This window comes from Styela clava, chromosome 4 (assembly GCF_964204865.1).
Source record: "Styela clava chromosome 4, kaStyClav1.hap1.2, whole genome shotgun sequence".
Classification (NCBI taxonomy): Eukaryota; Metazoa; Chordata; class Ascidiacea; order Stolidobranchia; family Styelidae; genus Styela; species Styela clava.
Window position 1 is genome coordinate 20,478,767 of NC_135253.1, and position 18,454 is coordinate 20,497,220.

The window sequence follows — 18,454 nt, forward strand, 5'->3', positions numbered from 1 at the left end:
TACACAATAAACCATTGTAGAATATGAAAAGAGTCTCCCACATAATCCCCCTCCTTTAAATTAAAATTTAAACTTCATGCAAATCAGACAGATCGGATCCATAATGATAGTCAAGCTTCAAATTCCTAACTAAGTCATTTAAGATATGAAACTTTAATAACTTACCACAGTAATGACCTTCAGGACAGATCCCACCAGTCACTCCATCCACAGGATCTTTCCTAGTAGCAGATGAATTGCAGAAATAACCAGCATCACATTGAGGTCCGACAGCTGTCATACCTTTAATATTTGAACAAATAATTATTGAATCATTTCTATTTAACATGAAGAGAATTATTGAAGGAAAGTTAATTCAAACAGTACATTTATGTATGAAGGTATATAAAATTTTGTGCAGTAAATGATTTCATAGATCACCATTACAAGCAAATGTATAAAAACCTATCCAGCATCATAGTAAAGCAATAGCAATTTTAAATAAGGTCATACCTCATCAAATCCATATATATATGCCAAACAAATATAAAATAATGCTTCAATCGCAAAGACTTCAATGTTACCGTAAGGCATAAAGACAATCTGGCAAGTATGCTCATTAAAAGATAATAACACAAATTGTACAAGCTCTTATAAAGGAAGTCCAGTAGTGTGTGCCCAAAGCACTAGCACAACGTCAAGCAACCCTTGTTTTCCCCTTATCTATTACATACTGAATATAATATATAACTAGGTATATGTTATTAAAAGACAAATAGCTTCATAAAGTTCATTTCATTTTAAAATAAAGGAATACCTCTTACATATTATGATATTTTGCCTTTATACAATACAAATTTTGGCTTCAAAAACATACCATCAGTAGGACAATAATATCCACCATCGCATGGTTTCGGTTCTCCGGTACCGGTAGGACAGTAGTATCCTTTTGGACAAACTCCTCCACTATCAGCTGGACATAAGCAAGAGCCGTCTGTATAATTTGCATATCCACTTGGAGTTGGAGTAGACGCATTAGCGAGACAATAAAAGCCTGATAAAATACAGAATATGAACCATCCTTAAGAAAAATTCACTTTTGGTAATGATTGTACATTATTTATTATACTGTTGATAGAATATCTACGGCTACAAAATATTTCTATGTATAATACAGAAAAATGCCTTTTTTTACATTCCAAAAGTGGAGGGATGTTATCAACCTATAAACGGCAACCCCATTCCCATGGGTTCCACTTTGGGTAAGAGCATTCATATTGCTTAGCACTTACAACTGTAAAATCCTGTTCTAGCAAACTATATTTCTCACCTTCCATACAATCACCGCTAACAGTTGTGTTTCCATTACCGGTGCAATATTTTCCGGCATCACAAGGTGTACATTGTTCAGATGAAGATAACATAGGTTCTGTACCATAGGTCCCAGGTGGACAAGGATTGTCTGAGAAAGCACCAGTTCCTGGAAACAATTTGAATTGATTTATTGAAATGGTGCCATAGTAGCTTGACAAAAATGATATAATAACAAAGACTGGAAATAAAGTGGGATTAGGTCCTGTTGATGCAATTTGTAACAAATACAAGTATATCAGATACAGCAATCAATCAATCATTATTATGATGATGAATGTTCTTTTTCTGAATGTTTGAAATTTGTTTATTAAAAATCAGAAAGTTTAGTCGTTGAACTTCAGTTGACTGTGAGATCTCAATCGTTTACTGTCAGTGTACATATCGAGCAAAATAAAATTATTCAGTTATGTGGAATTCATTACTTCATAGCTGTTTTCTCGATTGTTTTGAGTCTTATGTCAATCAATATTTTACTAATAAGTAATTCTATGCTTATAGTCTTTATCGTCTAAGTAGCTTTTGGAATAACGATAAGACAGAAAGATTAATCTATTATTTTAGAGTGAGTGCACATGATCTTCCTTTGAGCGAATTTCCAAAATGAGATCTAAGCCAGCTTTGACAGCATTACACGATATACTGAGATAATAATTTGATTATTTTTTTCAGATAAACTGAACGAAATATAATATACTGAACAAGTTGAACATTCAAAAGTTTAATCTAATGTGAGTTTTCGAACAAACTTCTGAATATTTCATTTAAACAAAAATAAAATGATTGCTCACCGAGTGGGCAGTAGTATCCTGGTTCACAAGGGTATAAGGAAAAATCCACAGTACCAACAGGACAATAATAGCTTTTTGGGCACAGTGTACAAGTGTCTAGTTGTGTGGTATTACTGTATCCTCCAGATTGACAATCTTTCGGAGATACTGTCCCTGCTGGACAAACACTTCCACTCGGACATTCATTGCCTGTAACACCATCTGTAAAAGATAATAACATTTACTCAATAAGGTATGAAATAAGAATATCCATATTGAAACAGCCTTGTTTTTGTATATGAAAACATAAAACAAAAAGTTACAAACAATGTTACCATATAAAAGATTTAAAGAATATGCTAAATTATTTTTTCTCAAATTCATGCCTTTGCAACAAATTGCCCATTTCAATTTTCAAGATTATTATTCAGTTTTGCTCTAAATGACATATCAATGTTCAGCTCAATGAGAGTTTTGTTAGAGTTCTAATGATATAATTTTTGGATATACTAAATCGAACAATTTGTATGACCATATAGATAGGGTCTTAACCTCCTTATTTTACTTATATTTTGGAAATGTTTTTGTGCCAAGATAACAAAAGCTTCCATTTAAAAATTATAGCAATATTTCAAATTTAACCTAACAAATTACTAGATACAGTCACAAAAAAGGTAACTGGAAATGTTAAGTTGCATAAAACATTCTTGTGTATTATTACTACCTGTCGGGTTTGGAACACGGGCTCCCTCTTTACAAAAGAATCCGGGAGCACATGTTAAATTAGCTTCGGTCAATCCGTAAGTTGGACAATATTTTCCTCCATCACATTGAGTGCAATCACCAGGGGCTTTATTTCCTTCCTGCAAAAGAAAATTACTTATAACCTGTTATGTGCAACTTTAATTTTAATTTTATAGAAAGTTTGTTTATAACAAAGTCTCTTGCATTCACTCAGTAATCGAGACACATTTCTGAGCAAAGTCATCAAAACTCCAAAAGCCAGAAAAATGTATCTACATTCAACAGCTAATTCAGCTGAACATTAAGATCTCGTCAGTCATCATTTTACTAATTACTATTGAATGATGCTAGACTCCCAAAAAAGAAAGAATGCTGTGCAAAAAAAATTGTATAATTGCTCGTCAGTTCAGGCTTATTTATTTTGCAGCAATTTATTGCTGTTATCATCCATCATTCATGTCAATGCATTCAAAATTTTGAAATTTTGAAATTATTGCAACAGGATGGTAGTTGGAACTAGTAAAAAGCCTAGTTTTTCACCTCAAAATCAAAGATGAATATTAAATTGTATCTCTCGGTTAAATTTATATCTATAAATTTGCATTGTTACATATAACTTATTCATTAAAGTTTATTCCAAGCATAACAGAAGTGCTTGAAAGTCCTTTTCTGTTGAAAATAATAACCTACTTGAAACATTTTTATCTGCGCACATGAAACATTTGATTGGTTAGTTACACTAATAGCAAACCTCAACTAGTAACCAGATATGAGTCTGTCATTTGCTGTATGATTAAGCAATCCTATATAACTCTCTCTATATCAATAGCTGTGGATAAACATGAAAAATCAATTTATCGCATGCAATTTCTTGGCCATAATGCTTGGAAATTTTAATCAAATTTAGAAAGAAAAAATATCCATGGTAAAATAATTCAAAAACACAATTAAATATTCAAACAAAATGTTATTTACAATAATAAAAAAGAGCTTACAAGATTAAAACATGTTGAGTTAACAAAGTAAAGTTTCATCGAATTTACACTATTTATACTATTTTACCTTTCCAGAGTAAGTTCCGGGTTCACATCCTAGTGGATCTCCAGTTCCTACAGGACAATAACTGCCTGCTGGACATCGACCTCCATCTCCTGTATGAGGGCTTGTTCCTGGTTCGCTTGTATTCACTCCATTTCTGAAATTTACAAAAACATAAAATAATGGCGAAAGCTGTAATATGAGATAAGAAGTATAAATTAAAATTCAGAAAACAATCAACGCCAGTTTATTAGTGTTTCCCTTAGATTTCATTAAATGTAAAGACTTCAATCAACTTGTTCATGGGTGTAGTCCTTTTTTCCGTCGTGCTTCAAGCGCGTTGTACTATGTGTCATTATTTCTTGTTAAGTTGTCTTAGGAGTCACTTGTTGTTTACGTTCAATACTATCTGGCACAAAGGACTTGTGTGTTGTATTCGGGCTGAAGGATCGTATCAGGATCTAATAGCATTCGTTCTTATTGGCGCAAAAAAAAATTCGAATGGTCGGTCAACAGGAGAGGAGACAAACATCAAAGGTAACATATTTGTCAAACGAGTAAAAATCATGCATTAACTATGACACAGTACCTGCAATAATATCCTTCTTTGCATAATTTGACGGGATTAGTTGTTGCTTCGCCATCACAATAAAATCCTAGGGAAAAACGAGCATTTCATAAATATAAAATTATATATTCCTGCAAAAATCTGCTGAACTCTTCAGCTCATTGCCTCATATTCATATCAATCATCAATTGATGGACATTCAACACATTTAAATACTAAGTTAATTAAAATACACAGTACAGCATTGACACAAATTTGACCAACACAAATTTGATCTAAAAAATCCGAAGAAAATGACACAAAAAACATTGGTGTATAACTCTGCACGAGTTTAAGAATAAAAAAGACTTCCTACCTCCAGGACAATCAACACAAGCTGAGATATCACTTCCGAGAGTTGTGTTCTTAAAAGTTCCAGGGGGGCAAGGTTGTAGATCGTATCCTGTTCCTGCAGGACAGTAGAATCCTTCTGGGCAGGCGGTGAGGTTTGCAACACCTGTTGGTACATAAGAGTAGAATAAGAATGTATTTCACAATGGATACTGTCTACAAGACCCTTGTTTTCAACAAATAATTTCAATCTAACATAGTTTATAATCCTAACTTAAAACTATATAAACAGATCTTTATATGCTTAGTAGTGTTATGCCAATGAGAGAGTGAATTTAGATCATATCACAGATTACTTTGTGTAGGTTTACCATCTTGAATTTAATGAGTGAGACTGCTTTGATGTTGCAGGGAGATCTGTGAAACTACTGGTGAATTCTCGTACCAGACATTCACTTGTAATTAAAGCTCATTTCTCAATTGGGAAGGAAAATTTGTTGTTTTCAGGAAGAAATTCAGAAATATTACTTTGCATTCGGTGTATTGTCACTAATAACGTTTAGTTACTTAGTGTTATTATAATAGGTGAGTGTGGGTTGCACATAACACTAGCAAAGGACCCTTTAAATATTTAAAAAATAACGTAAACAGAATTTTCAAACATAGTAGGGAAGGAATAAAAAGCCAATAATAGAAATAGCCAAAAGACGAAATATATCGAAAAAAGTTGGGAACCACTCAATTAGAAGAAAGAAGAATTTTAAAACTTCTGCAATATAGTAATATTTGTTACAAGCCTGCTCTAATAGTAATCCTTCCCAAGTCCTTATACTCAAATTAAAAACACAGTTTGTTTGAGAAATATATGTTATAGCAGTTCGAAGATTGTATTTAAAATATCTCTTAGCTAAAATAAATAAATATTCTACCAATGCATTGATATCCAGGAGTACAGTCATCACAACTTGCTTGCTTCACTTCTTTCGAAAATTTTCCAGGTTCACAAGGCCTTGCATACCCTGATCCAGTTGGGCAATAATGTCCAGCTGGGCATTCTTCTCCCCAGTAATCATCTCCTTCTATCGGGATACCATTAGCAGTGTCTGCTCCTCCTTTACAATACCAGCCTGAAAAATGTCGTTGTTTAATAGGACTCAGTTGTGGCTGCAATATTGGAATTTAAATATTAGTTATTAGTTAAAAGGGTTTAAATAAAGATAAATGAATTGTTTTCAAACTTTATATACGCCTTTAACTTTAACCCTCAGGTGATTATTTCAAATGTTACCATGGTAATTTGGTGAATCTTTTCTCGACACAAAACTATACATTTGCTTTGTGTTTGCCTATCTTTCAACACTAGACACAGAGCTATTATGACGTGTTTAGTATTGAAAAAAAGTACTTTTGTGATTTAGAAATAAATATAAATCTCATCTTTCTCTCCTGGAAAACGGGAATAAAATATTATTAAAACACTCTCTCTCTCTCTCTCTCTCTCATAGATGACAAACTTATAATCAAATTGGGTGGTGCATCGTGCTGATCATTAGCAATGCGCTTGCAATCGCACTTCTGATTACACTGCATATCTTAGCAAGTTCAAATACCATGCCATGGGTATTAATTATATGTGAGAGGATAAATGGAACTTTCACTGCCTGATGGTGGTTTACATATTACAGCATATGATTAAGTCGTCTTATCTGCTTTCCTCTAGGCTCAGATAAAATATTTTATATATACTATGTCCTTACCTTCATGACAATATCCGTTTGGTTCAGTAAGTCCAGTGACATAACAAGTTCGCCCGGGGGGACATAACATACATTCATCAGATGAGCCAGCCATTGTGGCATTGTTGTAGTGACCTAGCAAATAATGTTGCAATTGTTCAAGAAATATTGGATCATAATTATCAAATCTGCAATCAATTCTGACTAAAAATAATTAAAATGATAGCATATGAAAGAACAATTTTTTAAATGAATCTATAAATGAAAAAAAAAGCCTGTTGTTGATTTTAAGGCATTTGGATTAAGTGGTTGGATGGTACAAAGACGGCAAAAATAATTTTAAACTTTTCAACAGAAACACCTTGTTTTATTATCAAATCGCCATATATGCAATGATCCAACAATATTAGCCACTAGTAAGCTGTATTAATTATTAATATTATGCAACGAGTTGAAAAAAAATAATCTTTTATTGAGATCTTTGAAAATAATGGAATTAATTTATTGCAAATCTAGATAAATGGAAAATAAACCAAAATACAACCAATACCATGCTATTTTTATACATACCCCAAGCAGGGGCAAAACTTTCAAAATGAAGGCAAGATTTGAAATTTATATGCAACAGCTTCTGAAACAGTCATTACGGTTACGCTGCTCTTTTTAAGCGCCAACATTTTTAATAAATGATTTTTCTGTCTCACCTGTTTCACAAGGCTCAGGTACTTCAGTACCATTAATACAATAATGACCTTCTGGGCAAGGTCCTCCTATGCTGCCTGTACCATCCGGCCTTCTAGTTGTTGATCCAGTAAGACAGTAAAATCCAGCATCACATAAGCCTTCGGGTTCAGGTAAGCCAGGCTGAAATAGACAGTAGGCCATGAGTTTTTTATGACAAATTATAGGATGTAAAAATGATTTCATATATGAATAGTATTACTGAACATAAAATAGTGAGCATGCACCTGGCTTAAGGTATAATACAAACTTATGATAGCATTAAAAATCATGCAGGAGGTATGCCGCACATTTGTGTTTTAGGCCAGTATGATCGCCAACATTATGTCAGCTTATCCATATTTTTACCAGGACGCAGCACAGACACACATTATTTTAAGGTTGGCATTGATTCAAGTAGTATGAAGTATGATAAAGTGTGAAATGACTGCCAAACTTGACACAGTCTTTTTGTAAGGATAATTCATGTAACTGTTAGCAAGTTACATATCTATTTGCCCTGAACTTTGCCTTAACCTGCTACTCCTATGTCGGTCACAAACGGTAACTGAACCGGAGGCTGTGAAATGTTATATGATACCTATTGTTATTGAATCAATATTGATTAAAGAGAAAAATTCTAATAAAAAATATAGCAAACCCACTCACCACACTACAATAAGATCCAGCTGTACACGGAACACAAGCAGCTGGGTCATAACTTTCAAACACTTTATTATATGTTCCCTGGAAATAAAAATAGCGATGATCGTTTTACATGAGTTAATGGCACATATTTTCAGAAATTAGAAGTTAACATTCGAATAAAATGAGATGTCTTGTATTTAACTGCAATTATTCATTAAAATAATAAATTATTATTAAAGAACAAACAGATTATTGAAGATTGTTTGAACAGAAAAATTAAATTTGGTGTAACACATAATTAATTTTTAAAATTTTTACATTATCACTGAGTTGATGAAAATATTTATCTCAGAAATGAACGATATCAGATTTACAAAGATTTCAATGCTAAGTTAGCTTTGAATTCTTGATATTCAAAAAAGTTCAATGATTTTAAGAAAAAAAGGGCATTTATTAAACTTTCATGACAATAATAATAATCGATTGTGATTGTCTCTTTGTCCAAAAAAAACAGAAAACCAATTTTTCTAAATATTAAAACTAAGAAGACCAAACCTTCCCGCAAGGCGTTGGAACAGCGGAATTTGTTGGACAATAATATCCAGCTGGACAGGATGGTAAATTATCAACAAGTCCAGTATCATTACAATATTTTCCAGCAGGACATGGCGCACATTCAGCAAAACCTCCAGAAGAAGCGAATGTTCCTGAGAATGTATATTAATCCGATTAAAAAATCTTAAAAAATTCAATACCATGAAAGTTTAAGACAATATTTTCTCATATCTTGCAATACCATTGTGTGATATACTTATTTACATAAAAACTGATACATATAAATCAAATAAATTTATTCACATATTAAACAATTGGACAATACAAGAATAAAAAGTACGGCAATTTTATAAGTAATTGAAAATGTTTTTCAATTTGTCATATTTTTATCTGATTTCTCAAATATGCTGTGCCCCTTTCATCACTAGTGTATCTCAATTACCGTATATGCATACTTTTTATACATCCCACTCTGACCATTTTCAACAAGTTTCATATCTATCTCATACCTTGCACATCTAACACGGGTACAAAAGTAGGACAAGTGTGGTGCAGAAGGGAAATACTATTTTTATCTCTGATTGATGATGATTATCCTGAGTTATGAGCTACTTTAGGTGACATCGGTACCAACATAAGAATAATTGCAGATAGATTTATAAATAACATTGACGCATCCCACTATTTTTCTATTGATTCTCTATTGTCCAGACACCTAGAGCACAAATTAAACACCAAAGCAGACCAACAAAAACAATAATGTTACCTATGGAACATTCAGTTTGGTTCGGAGACGCCTGTGGAGCAAAATGACCAGGTTCAGCCTGATGTTGATTAGCAGTTGATGCTCCCCCTGTACAATAGTAACCTGCATCACAAGGTCCAGTAATACCAACTGATCCGGATCCAGAACAGAAATAACCTGGTTCACAGTCTGTGCAGTTTTCAGGAGCAACAGCGCCTGGAATAAAGAAATAAAAAATAGTTTAAGAATTAAAAGTATTATCAACAATTGTAGCAGAGATAATGATTTGCTTATAATATTATAAAATTCATTGGAAGAAGTGAAAAACAAATAAAATGGATTTATAAAATAGTAAATGAATGAGCGTAAAATTGAGCATAGAAACCGCTAGCTAATGATAGTTATACATTGCAGATAGGCTTATAGGGTGGAACTAAAGAAGTGCTGGTGACATATAGCGGAAATTGTTATAAAAACTTCTGGTATACTAAGTACAGGACAAGAACATAAAAATATTTGGATTTATCACATATCTGATAAACAGAAGATCAACAAGCACATAAATACCTGGATAAGTAGAATACTTTCCACCGGGGCAGGCTTGAACATACGCAGAATTTTGAGGACAGTAACCACCTTGAGTACACAGGCCTCCTGTGATGTTGTCTCTTGGAGTCTAAAAAACATCGGTATTTAATTACATGATGTGTATCAATTTCAATATTTCCAGATTGCGAGTATTAATACAGGGAGTCCTCGACTTCCGGCGTTGTTCTGTTCTTGAGAAGCGGTGTAACCCAAATTTCAGTGTAAGTCCGAACATTATGTTGTATAGTTCATAAAAGTATGATGCAGAAATAGAATGTACAAATTATGCAAAAAGTACGATGTAAATGACAAAAACCAATGAGCCAGAAGCACTGATTTTCTTGATCCCAATGATCCAGTTTAATGACTTGGATAATACACTACAGTACTATCTTTTATATATTTTATGGAGTGCGTTTGTAACCTCGAAACAGCGTTATGGAGTGCGCGTTCGTAACCTCGAAACAGCGTAAGTAGCGACCGTCGTAACCCGAGGACTCCCTGTATTAAAAGCATTTGAAACATAGTGATTGTTATAGCAACAGTAAGCAAATTGTGCAACTCTTGATGAAAAAAGATGGACTATTGATGATGGATTGATAATTCTTTAGAGGCTGTCTTTGATTAGTTTTCATGTTTGGCCAGAATTGATAATCATATGAAAAGTCATTATTATGCATATGAACACATGGCCTTTCACCAATATTTATTAAGCATTGGGAAAAATATGAAAAAAATTATAACATCACATCAAACAAAATAAATTAAAAAGATATTTCAGTAACAAGGCAGATAAAATAGGTTCAATCCTTTCAAATCATAGCCAGTAAACTCTGGTTCCCAAACATAACCAGTTTTTTTAAACGTAAAGTAGCGAAAAGAATTCAACTTGAAATTGATTTAAATTACTATCATTTCAATTGATAACTTATGTAAGTAGTTTTATTTACATTATTAACAATGGTAAAATGCATCATCAACATCATTGGAGCAATACTTATTGTGCTTTTACCAGATAGGGTAGTGCAGGGGTTCTCAAACTTTTGGTGTTGCGGAGCCCTTGAAAAGTTGAATATTATTCGCGGAGCCCCAAAATAAATGTTAAAATTGTTACTTTCAGATTAATATTTCTGGGCAAGTTAAAAGTACTTTACTTATTTAAAATGCTGAACCTTTTTTAATAGGATTAACACAAGCCATAAATGAATCTGAATTTTATACTAAAGCTGTAAATTTGACACTTGACGAACATATTAATAAATTAGGGGTCGAATCTTTTCTCTTTTGACATTTTTGGAAGACTTAACAGGCCGCTAATAACGTGCGTGATTATATTTTGTTACAATCGCCGATTTTTTTCGTCAGCATGGCGTGTTTTAAACATCTTTACGCCGGTGTTTATTCTCCCTAAATCAAAAATTTCCCTCGGCATATACATGTATTGTTACACAATGACGACGTTAATTCCTTTTTTGTTCTCGTGGGAAATTATGAGTTCAATGTGAAAAACATGTTACCATATAATAGTCATCTGCGACGAAATGTTAAAAATTATAATTAATAAAGAGATAAATCCGCAACTCAAATTTCTTGATTGACGGCATTCTAAAATATTAAAACTGAAACTTAAAATGGAAGATCACACGTTTGGCTTCAGCAGACTCACCTCAGATTAAAAACGCTTTTATAGACATTGTAAATCACAAAATTTGGTGTTATGTTAGGTTTTCGTCGTAGTAACTGCGAAATCGAAACACAGTCAATTGTGCGCGATGTACCTTTTTTTCCCATTCTGAAACTACCGACGGAGCCGCACGCAATCAATAGTGCACGCGATCCACGATGTACCTTTTTTCATTCTGAAACTACCGACGGAGCCGAATGCAATAAAATAAATTCTAATTGTTCGTATTTTGCCCAGACATTGTGATTTTTTAAACGGCGATATCCTGCTTAAAAATAATCTCAGGTGCGAAAGAACAAATCAAGTTTGACAAATCCCAAGATCGCGAAAATACGACTCCACTTTATTTATTGTTGGCAGTTAATTACATATTTTATGTTATTTTAGAATAGTATTCTTTCATTTTAGTAATCCTAATACTAATCTCGAATCAAACTTGAGTAACGATGATCACAATTACATTATAACGAAGAGACACGTTGAATGCTCGCATCGGTCATGGATTGAATATTTTACGCAACAGAAATCTCGTAATCCGTTTTTTTAATGGCGAAGAATGTTACCCGGAAATTTCCGATTCCAATTTTGAACCACCTCCCTCTTAAGAATCCTGGCTGCGCTCCTGCTTATAAATAGTGTCATTTTTAATTCAGCCTCTTTACCATATTTCGAGGCTGTATTGTTGTCAGATTTTATCAACGCTGTTATTGCTTCTTTCAACAGTTACAAAATTTTGAGTCAGTATTTCGAAGAGTAATGGAATAGCTCGCGGAGCCCCTGGGTTTCTCTCGCGGAGCCCTGGTGCTCCGTACGGAGCACTTTGAGAACCTATGGGGTAGTGAATAGGATGATGTAATTACATAAACCACAGATTCTTGTTTCAATTTCCAGATTTCAATCAAGGTTCGAAAGAGAATTTCTGAATAGTTAACTCAAAATGTATGAACCTTCTATCGATGAAGACCAACTGGCGGGCAGTGATTACATGAATAAAAAAATAATAAAAGGGAGTCCATTTATGTTGTGCAGTATTAGATAATATCTCAATTTATGAAAATACCAGACATACCAGTATACAAAAACCTAAGTCATAAATGATGCAAGGTCTAACTAAGAACCAATTCAAAATTGTACAGGCCAATTCTTGACCAACACCTAATTTATTACATCTTAAGTATTTCCGTCTATCAATCAGACATTCATAATTTAATCATAAATGTAATACTGGGAAACTGAAAAACTTATTGTACCAAAATATTGATCTATTTATATTCAGTTATAATCAAACATTTGCATTTAATCTTACTAACCGCCACACTTGCTCCCTTAATACAATAAAATCCTGCAGAACATTCACCAGTTGGTTCAGTATTACCAGTTCCAGAACAATAATATCCTCCAGTACACTGGGTGCATTCAAGAGAACTTTTTAGTCCTGTCGAGTTGCCATACGTCCCTGCTGCACACTGTGGCACATCTGTTCCTGTACCAGGTTCACAGTACCTCCCCTATGGAACAGATAAAATGCTAGCGGTAACATAGCTGAACCAATGTGTGTTTCAATGTGTGCAATCCACATCTTGTTTTTAGTACAAAAAAGGTTCATTGAGTTTAGATGACCAATTGAAGTGATCTTTTCTGCTGTGTAAGAATAAATGTCTATAAACTACGATTTGTGTTCATTACTTTGTAAAAAATGGCTCAGCTTGAGATATATTTGATATTCCATATTCAAAATTATTCTTTTGAAATTATTTATTACTTCTCATCTGTAGGATTGGCATGATATCTAGCATTATTATTATTATTATTAATGCATGTGCAGAAAATTTATGTCTAATGTTTAAACTTTATTTAAGTTTTGGAAATTTTCTGAAATTTATCTCATGTGTGTCTCTCTTGTGTTTAGTGACTATTTTATATCATGGCGAAGTTCAAAATAAAACATTTCATCTGTCTACAATCTAGTCAGTTTTTTGCATGAAATATATGATTTTTTTTAAATTGTTGTCACGAATGAAAAATAGTATCAGGTTAGCAGGGAGCATACTCATCCCTCTTTATTTAAAAAATTTTGGTCAACCTACCTATTTTTAAACCAGATGTATTTCAGGATATATATTACATTGTAGCAAATTTGTCTTGAAACAATGATACAATAATTCAATCTATTGAATGTTAACTTATGTCCAGCATATACCAGTGCATATACTTTCAAATTCACCAAAATTCATAATGATTGCCACAATGAGTATATAGTCAAACTTACTCTCGGACAAATTGTAGGTTCCGCAGTTCCATTAGTAGGGCAGTAATAGCCAGATGTACAAACAGTACAACTGCTTGACGATATTGCCGCCGATCCATTCAAAAATGTTCCAGCTGGACATGGAAAACTGTCTGATGGCCCAGTACCTTCTGGGCAGTAAAAACCACCTGGGCAATCTGATACCTAAAGGAGAGAAAAAAAGAGAAAATGTTAGAATTTAAAGGTAATTTAATATAGACTTATATAATGCTCAAAAATGAGGTCAGTTTAGTTATGTTGATCCTCTAATGTTTTTAGCATCAGACCTGACTACATCCTACTTGCAGTTTAACAATATTACATTGAATATCTGTTTCCACCACATTATCCCGATGGCAATACATTAGGTTGGCTACGTCGAGACAAAATAATTATAGTCATATGAATGAGGTTGCAGGTTGCTTAAAATCTTATTTAGAGTACGGTATTTATGGGAGAATGTTTCAATAAATGATTTCAATTATAATCAATATACTACTATTGTTTGTTGTTTGACTTAATGAAATAAAAAACATTTCCGCAAATCGAAACTAAAAAAATTGATTTTTTTGTTTAATACAATATTGTCTTACTTTTTCCAACATTTTAACACAAAAGAGACTTCTAGCCCTCTGTATTACATGTTATCGTTTTTCATTCATCCGAAGAAGCAGACAAAAGCAAGTCATAATTTGAACTTACCGGTGCAGTTAAATTAGTAGCATCACAATATTTTCCTTCAGTACATTCTGTGCAATTATAAATCTCTTTCAATCCGGTTTGGTCACTGAAAGTTCCTATTGGGCATGGTTGAGGATAGGCATACTGTGAAAAAAAACATAAATTTTACTGAATATTTACAGCAGTAATAATACATAGCTCAAGTATATATAGCATTTCATAGGATAGCATAGCAAAATATGGTGTGAATAAGGATGTAAAAAAAATCAGAATGAAGCAGGTTAGATTCTAATTGAGATGGATGTACTGTAAGGAACAGTATTGATTTTGCACCAAGGTAAATAACACATCAAATAATATACCAAATCCATATCAGTGAGTTTATATCTCAATGAATTTACAATTTTTGCATAACAATCCTGACTGAAAAAAGCATATCAAAGATGCTTTTCATGTTCTGGTCTACTTAGCCAGTTGTTTTATTTACGCTTCAAAAGTATAAATAGGATACTAATTACAAAAATTATGAAGTAGTCTTCTACATACCAGGTCTCCTCTTGGACAATAAAAGCCCATTGGACAAGAATCATAGTATAAATTGGGTGGCTCTGTTCTTCCAGGGGCACAGTGCATTCCAGCAGGACAGTATTTCTCTAATGTTCTCGTAGCGTCTGTGGTTGTGTTACCATCACAATAGTAACCAGCATCACATATAGTACAATTTGCTGCTCCATCAGCCTGTATAAATAAAATATAAATAAAAAAGTTCACCAAACAATTTGACTGCTGCTATGCCCTAGTGCAACGTTTTTTCCCCAAAGAAGGAATTCTTCAGCATTGTTCAGTATGGAGATGTAAGAATACCTCAATATAGTAAATAAAAAAAGTGCAAAATAAAATGTTTAAACAAGCAGACTTATTTTTACTTGGCAACTTTATGCCAGAATGTTAAACATATTTGGACTATAATTAAAGTGCTGCAGCAAATTTACACTACCTGATTCAAATAATAGAAAATAATATAATTTGGTATCACGTTGTACTGTTTGTATCTGGTTCATATATTTTAAACACAATAAGGCAGGATTACTGGTACAAATGAGTCAATAATATTATACATGATATCAAATTTGAATTTTTGACAGTTTTATTTATTTCTGTTCCATAAGCCTTCAGTACGAGTGAGCATTTCTCTATGACCTCATGATTATATCAGTTTCAATTAAAAACGTTAGTCATAAACGAGAGCCTCATATCAATTAATTTCTGTATATATAATAATAGCAACGTTTCATTTAAAGATTCTTGATCATAATTGAAATTTGAGGCAACTTTTTATTTGAAAAAATTACATTTATAGCTCACAGAATAATTCAAATCAATTTTTTTTATTGAACAAAAGTACATCGACAAAAAAATCAAAAGTTACCAAAAAACTACATTCATAACTCACAGAATAATATCCCTTTCCACATGGTACTTGATCTTCCGTAGCATTATTAGGGCAATAGTAGCCAGCTGAACAACTCAAACATGCATTATCATCTTGGGAGTTCTTTTCATTATTATATGTTCCCCTGAAAAAAGTCAAAGATGTATATAAAGGAGTGTATAAATTGAAGGGAAGTTGTCTAATAACAAGAATTCCCAAATTAACATCCTAATATATGTAAAGTTAGTTATATATTTGAAATAGTTGATTTGAAAACTTTCAGGAATATCTAATTCTGGATATATTAAATATTTCATATTTGACTATATTTTAAACTGTATTCGAAATAGTAAACTATTCACTTTCGGAAATCCCTGGTTCATAATATGCTTACATAATTTTTTTCCCACACATTGTTTTCCCTGTTTAGACAAGAACTTCAACAAGACTAAAAAAAAAAAAAAACAAAATAACTACGGTATCTTGTCAACCTCCTTGGTGAGAACAAAAATCTTATTCTACTGCTCAGCATGGCAGAATATGGTATGCAATTATAAAATAAATATGTTATTTCTTCCTGGATTAAATACAAAAATTATATCTGTTATATATTTATTGTGATATACACAATGCAATGTCGCTAGGTGGCGCTATTGGCCCATACTGCATTAGACCTTATCTTAATCCGTGTGGTGTGGTATATCCATGTGTTCAGTGTGACTTGCTGCTTAGTCTGCTACTGCTACGGTGTCCTAATTTTGAAGTGCTTGACTCTTACAATAAAGTAGTGTGGTAATGGAAACTTGGTGCTTGTTTATAAAGAACTAAAGGCAGATAGACTACAATATCCTTATGGTCTCATAAAAAAATTTCAGAACTTACGGAGGGCAAGGAATGGGGTCTACAGAATGCTCAGGGCAATAATTTCCCTCGGTACAGTCATCACAGTCTTCCCATCGAACGTTGCCAGTTTTGTTGGAAAATGATCCAGCTGAGCAAGGAAACTCTTTATCAAACTTTGTACCTGTAAAATTAGTGAAATATTACGGAGAATTCATATTAGGACTTTTATTTTTGCTTCATGAAGACCAATAGCGGCCTATGGTCAAAGCATTTTATGTTGGCGTTGCAGATTATACATCTCTGGTTTCGAATCCCATGCTCTCCATGTTACTCAGAGTGTAAATTATTGGGTAGGCAATGCCAAGACGTCGAGATTTCAGCTCTTTCAAGAAATAGTACCTTTCTACATGCCGTAAGATATTAGTGGATAAGCATCAGATATAAAAGCAAGTACAACAACAACAAATTTAACAACAAAATTACAAGATGAACATTGGCTCATCACAGTGGCTTATGTAAATAAGTGGAAGGTTACATCAAATTCTTTTTCTAAGTGTCATTTTTCATAACCCTTGTATAATTCTATCCATGCCAGTTTGACTTTGACGTCCTCAACTGTCTAAAACCAAATTAATATAAATGCCCCCAACCTCCACAATCACGATACCTATATACTCAAGCCTTTCTTTGGCAGCTTAATATGCATAGTGTATTTTTTATCATAATTCAAGTAATAAATCATGACAATAGTCGAGCTTCCTGAATTCCTTCGAGTCCATGCTTCCGAAAACAAATAACTGGCTAACTTATCACATACTCAACATGAACCGGTAACTGGACGAGAGGTCGTGGTTCGCCATATGATTAAGCCGTCTCATCGGCTTTCCTCTTTCCCGGGATAAATATGTAAAATCTTATCCTATCCTAATTGCTTTCATATATGTGCCAAATTACCTATTTCCATTTCAACTTACAGGCACCAAGCTTAAACACAAATATTCTCCCCTTCCAATACACATGACATTCAAGTCAGTTCTTATTGCTGTCTAGAGACCATAAGCCTAGAGATATCACAAACCAGAATATTTATGTTTGTGAAAACACACTTTTCAATTAAAGCACATCTTACCTGGTGGACAGTAGTAACCAGCAGGGCATGGTCCCTGGGGTTCACTGCTACCAGCTACACAGTAATAGCCTCTGGGGCATTCCCAGCATTCATCAAGCCAGGCCAAGTTGGTTTTGTTTGACCATGATCCTGCTGGACAGGGTGGCTCACTGGCAGGGTCAGTTCCATTTGGACAATAGTATCCAGGGTCACATTTTGTGGGATTAAGGTTGTTACCACCAGTACCTGAAACAAAGTGATCAATAAGGTATGAAGAATATATTCAAGTTTTTAAAAATAAAAAATAGCACTTTGGAGTCCTGTAATAAGCTATCGTACTAACATTACCAAAATATTGTATGAAGAGCATATAATACAGATATGACAGATGCATTGCTAATTATTTGAATTTCTTTGCTGCCTTTATTCTATCATATTCAACAAGATCATAGTTATTGGGTGGTCCAAAAGATCTTGAGATTTCTCAAATTTTAATTTGATTTTTATCAAATATTACAAATAAAATTCGTTAAAAGGATATGTAAGACATTTGGAACAATTTATATTGTGCTTTGAGTTAGTCAGGCATAGCATCACCGTGGGGTTATAGAGGCAGCAGCCCCGGAC

At 33.3% G+C, this 18,454-nt stretch overlaps 1 protein-coding gene across 1 annotated transcript in view; it reads right to left on the minus strand.

Moving 5' to 3' along the window:
- The window catches only part of LOC120326601 (uncharacterized), a 144,184-nt gene that overhangs the window by 82,800 nt on the left and 42,930 nt on the right, over positions 1-18,454 (minus strand). The window contains exons 35-56 of the mRNA XM_078111542.1: positions 17,849-18,073; positions 16,759-16,900; positions 15,898-16,021; positions 14,991-15,182; positions 14,466-14,588; positions 13,746-13,928; positions 12,787-12,984; positions 9,772-9,880; positions 9,226-9,420; positions 8,460-8,611; positions 7,926-8,003; positions 7,241-7,400; positions 6,558-6,671; positions 5,730-5,927; positions 4,826-4,966; positions 4,492-4,558; positions 3,927-4,059; positions 2,845-2,983; positions 2,142-2,342; positions 1,310-1,459; positions 857-1,033; positions 166-282 (exon numbers count right to left, since the gene is read on the minus strand). Of these exons, the coding sequence (XP_077967668.1) occupies positions 166-282; positions 857-1,033; positions 1,310-1,459; positions 2,142-2,342; positions 2,845-2,983; positions 3,927-4,059; positions 4,492-4,558; positions 4,826-4,966; positions 5,730-5,927; positions 6,558-6,671; positions 7,241-7,400; positions 7,926-8,003; positions 8,460-8,611; positions 9,226-9,420; positions 9,772-9,880; positions 12,787-12,984; positions 13,746-13,928; positions 14,466-14,588; positions 14,991-15,182; positions 15,898-16,021; positions 16,759-16,900; positions 17,849-18,073 (3,318 nt within the window). The remainder of the gene's footprint in view (positions 1-165; positions 283-856; positions 1,034-1,309; positions 1,460-2,141; positions 2,343-2,844; positions 2,984-3,926; positions 4,060-4,491; positions 4,559-4,825; positions 4,967-5,729; positions 5,928-6,557; positions 6,672-7,240; positions 7,401-7,925; positions 8,004-8,459; positions 8,612-9,225; positions 9,421-9,771; positions 9,881-12,786; positions 12,985-13,745; positions 13,929-14,465; positions 14,589-14,990; positions 15,183-15,897; positions 16,022-16,758; positions 16,901-17,848; positions 18,074-18,454) is intronic.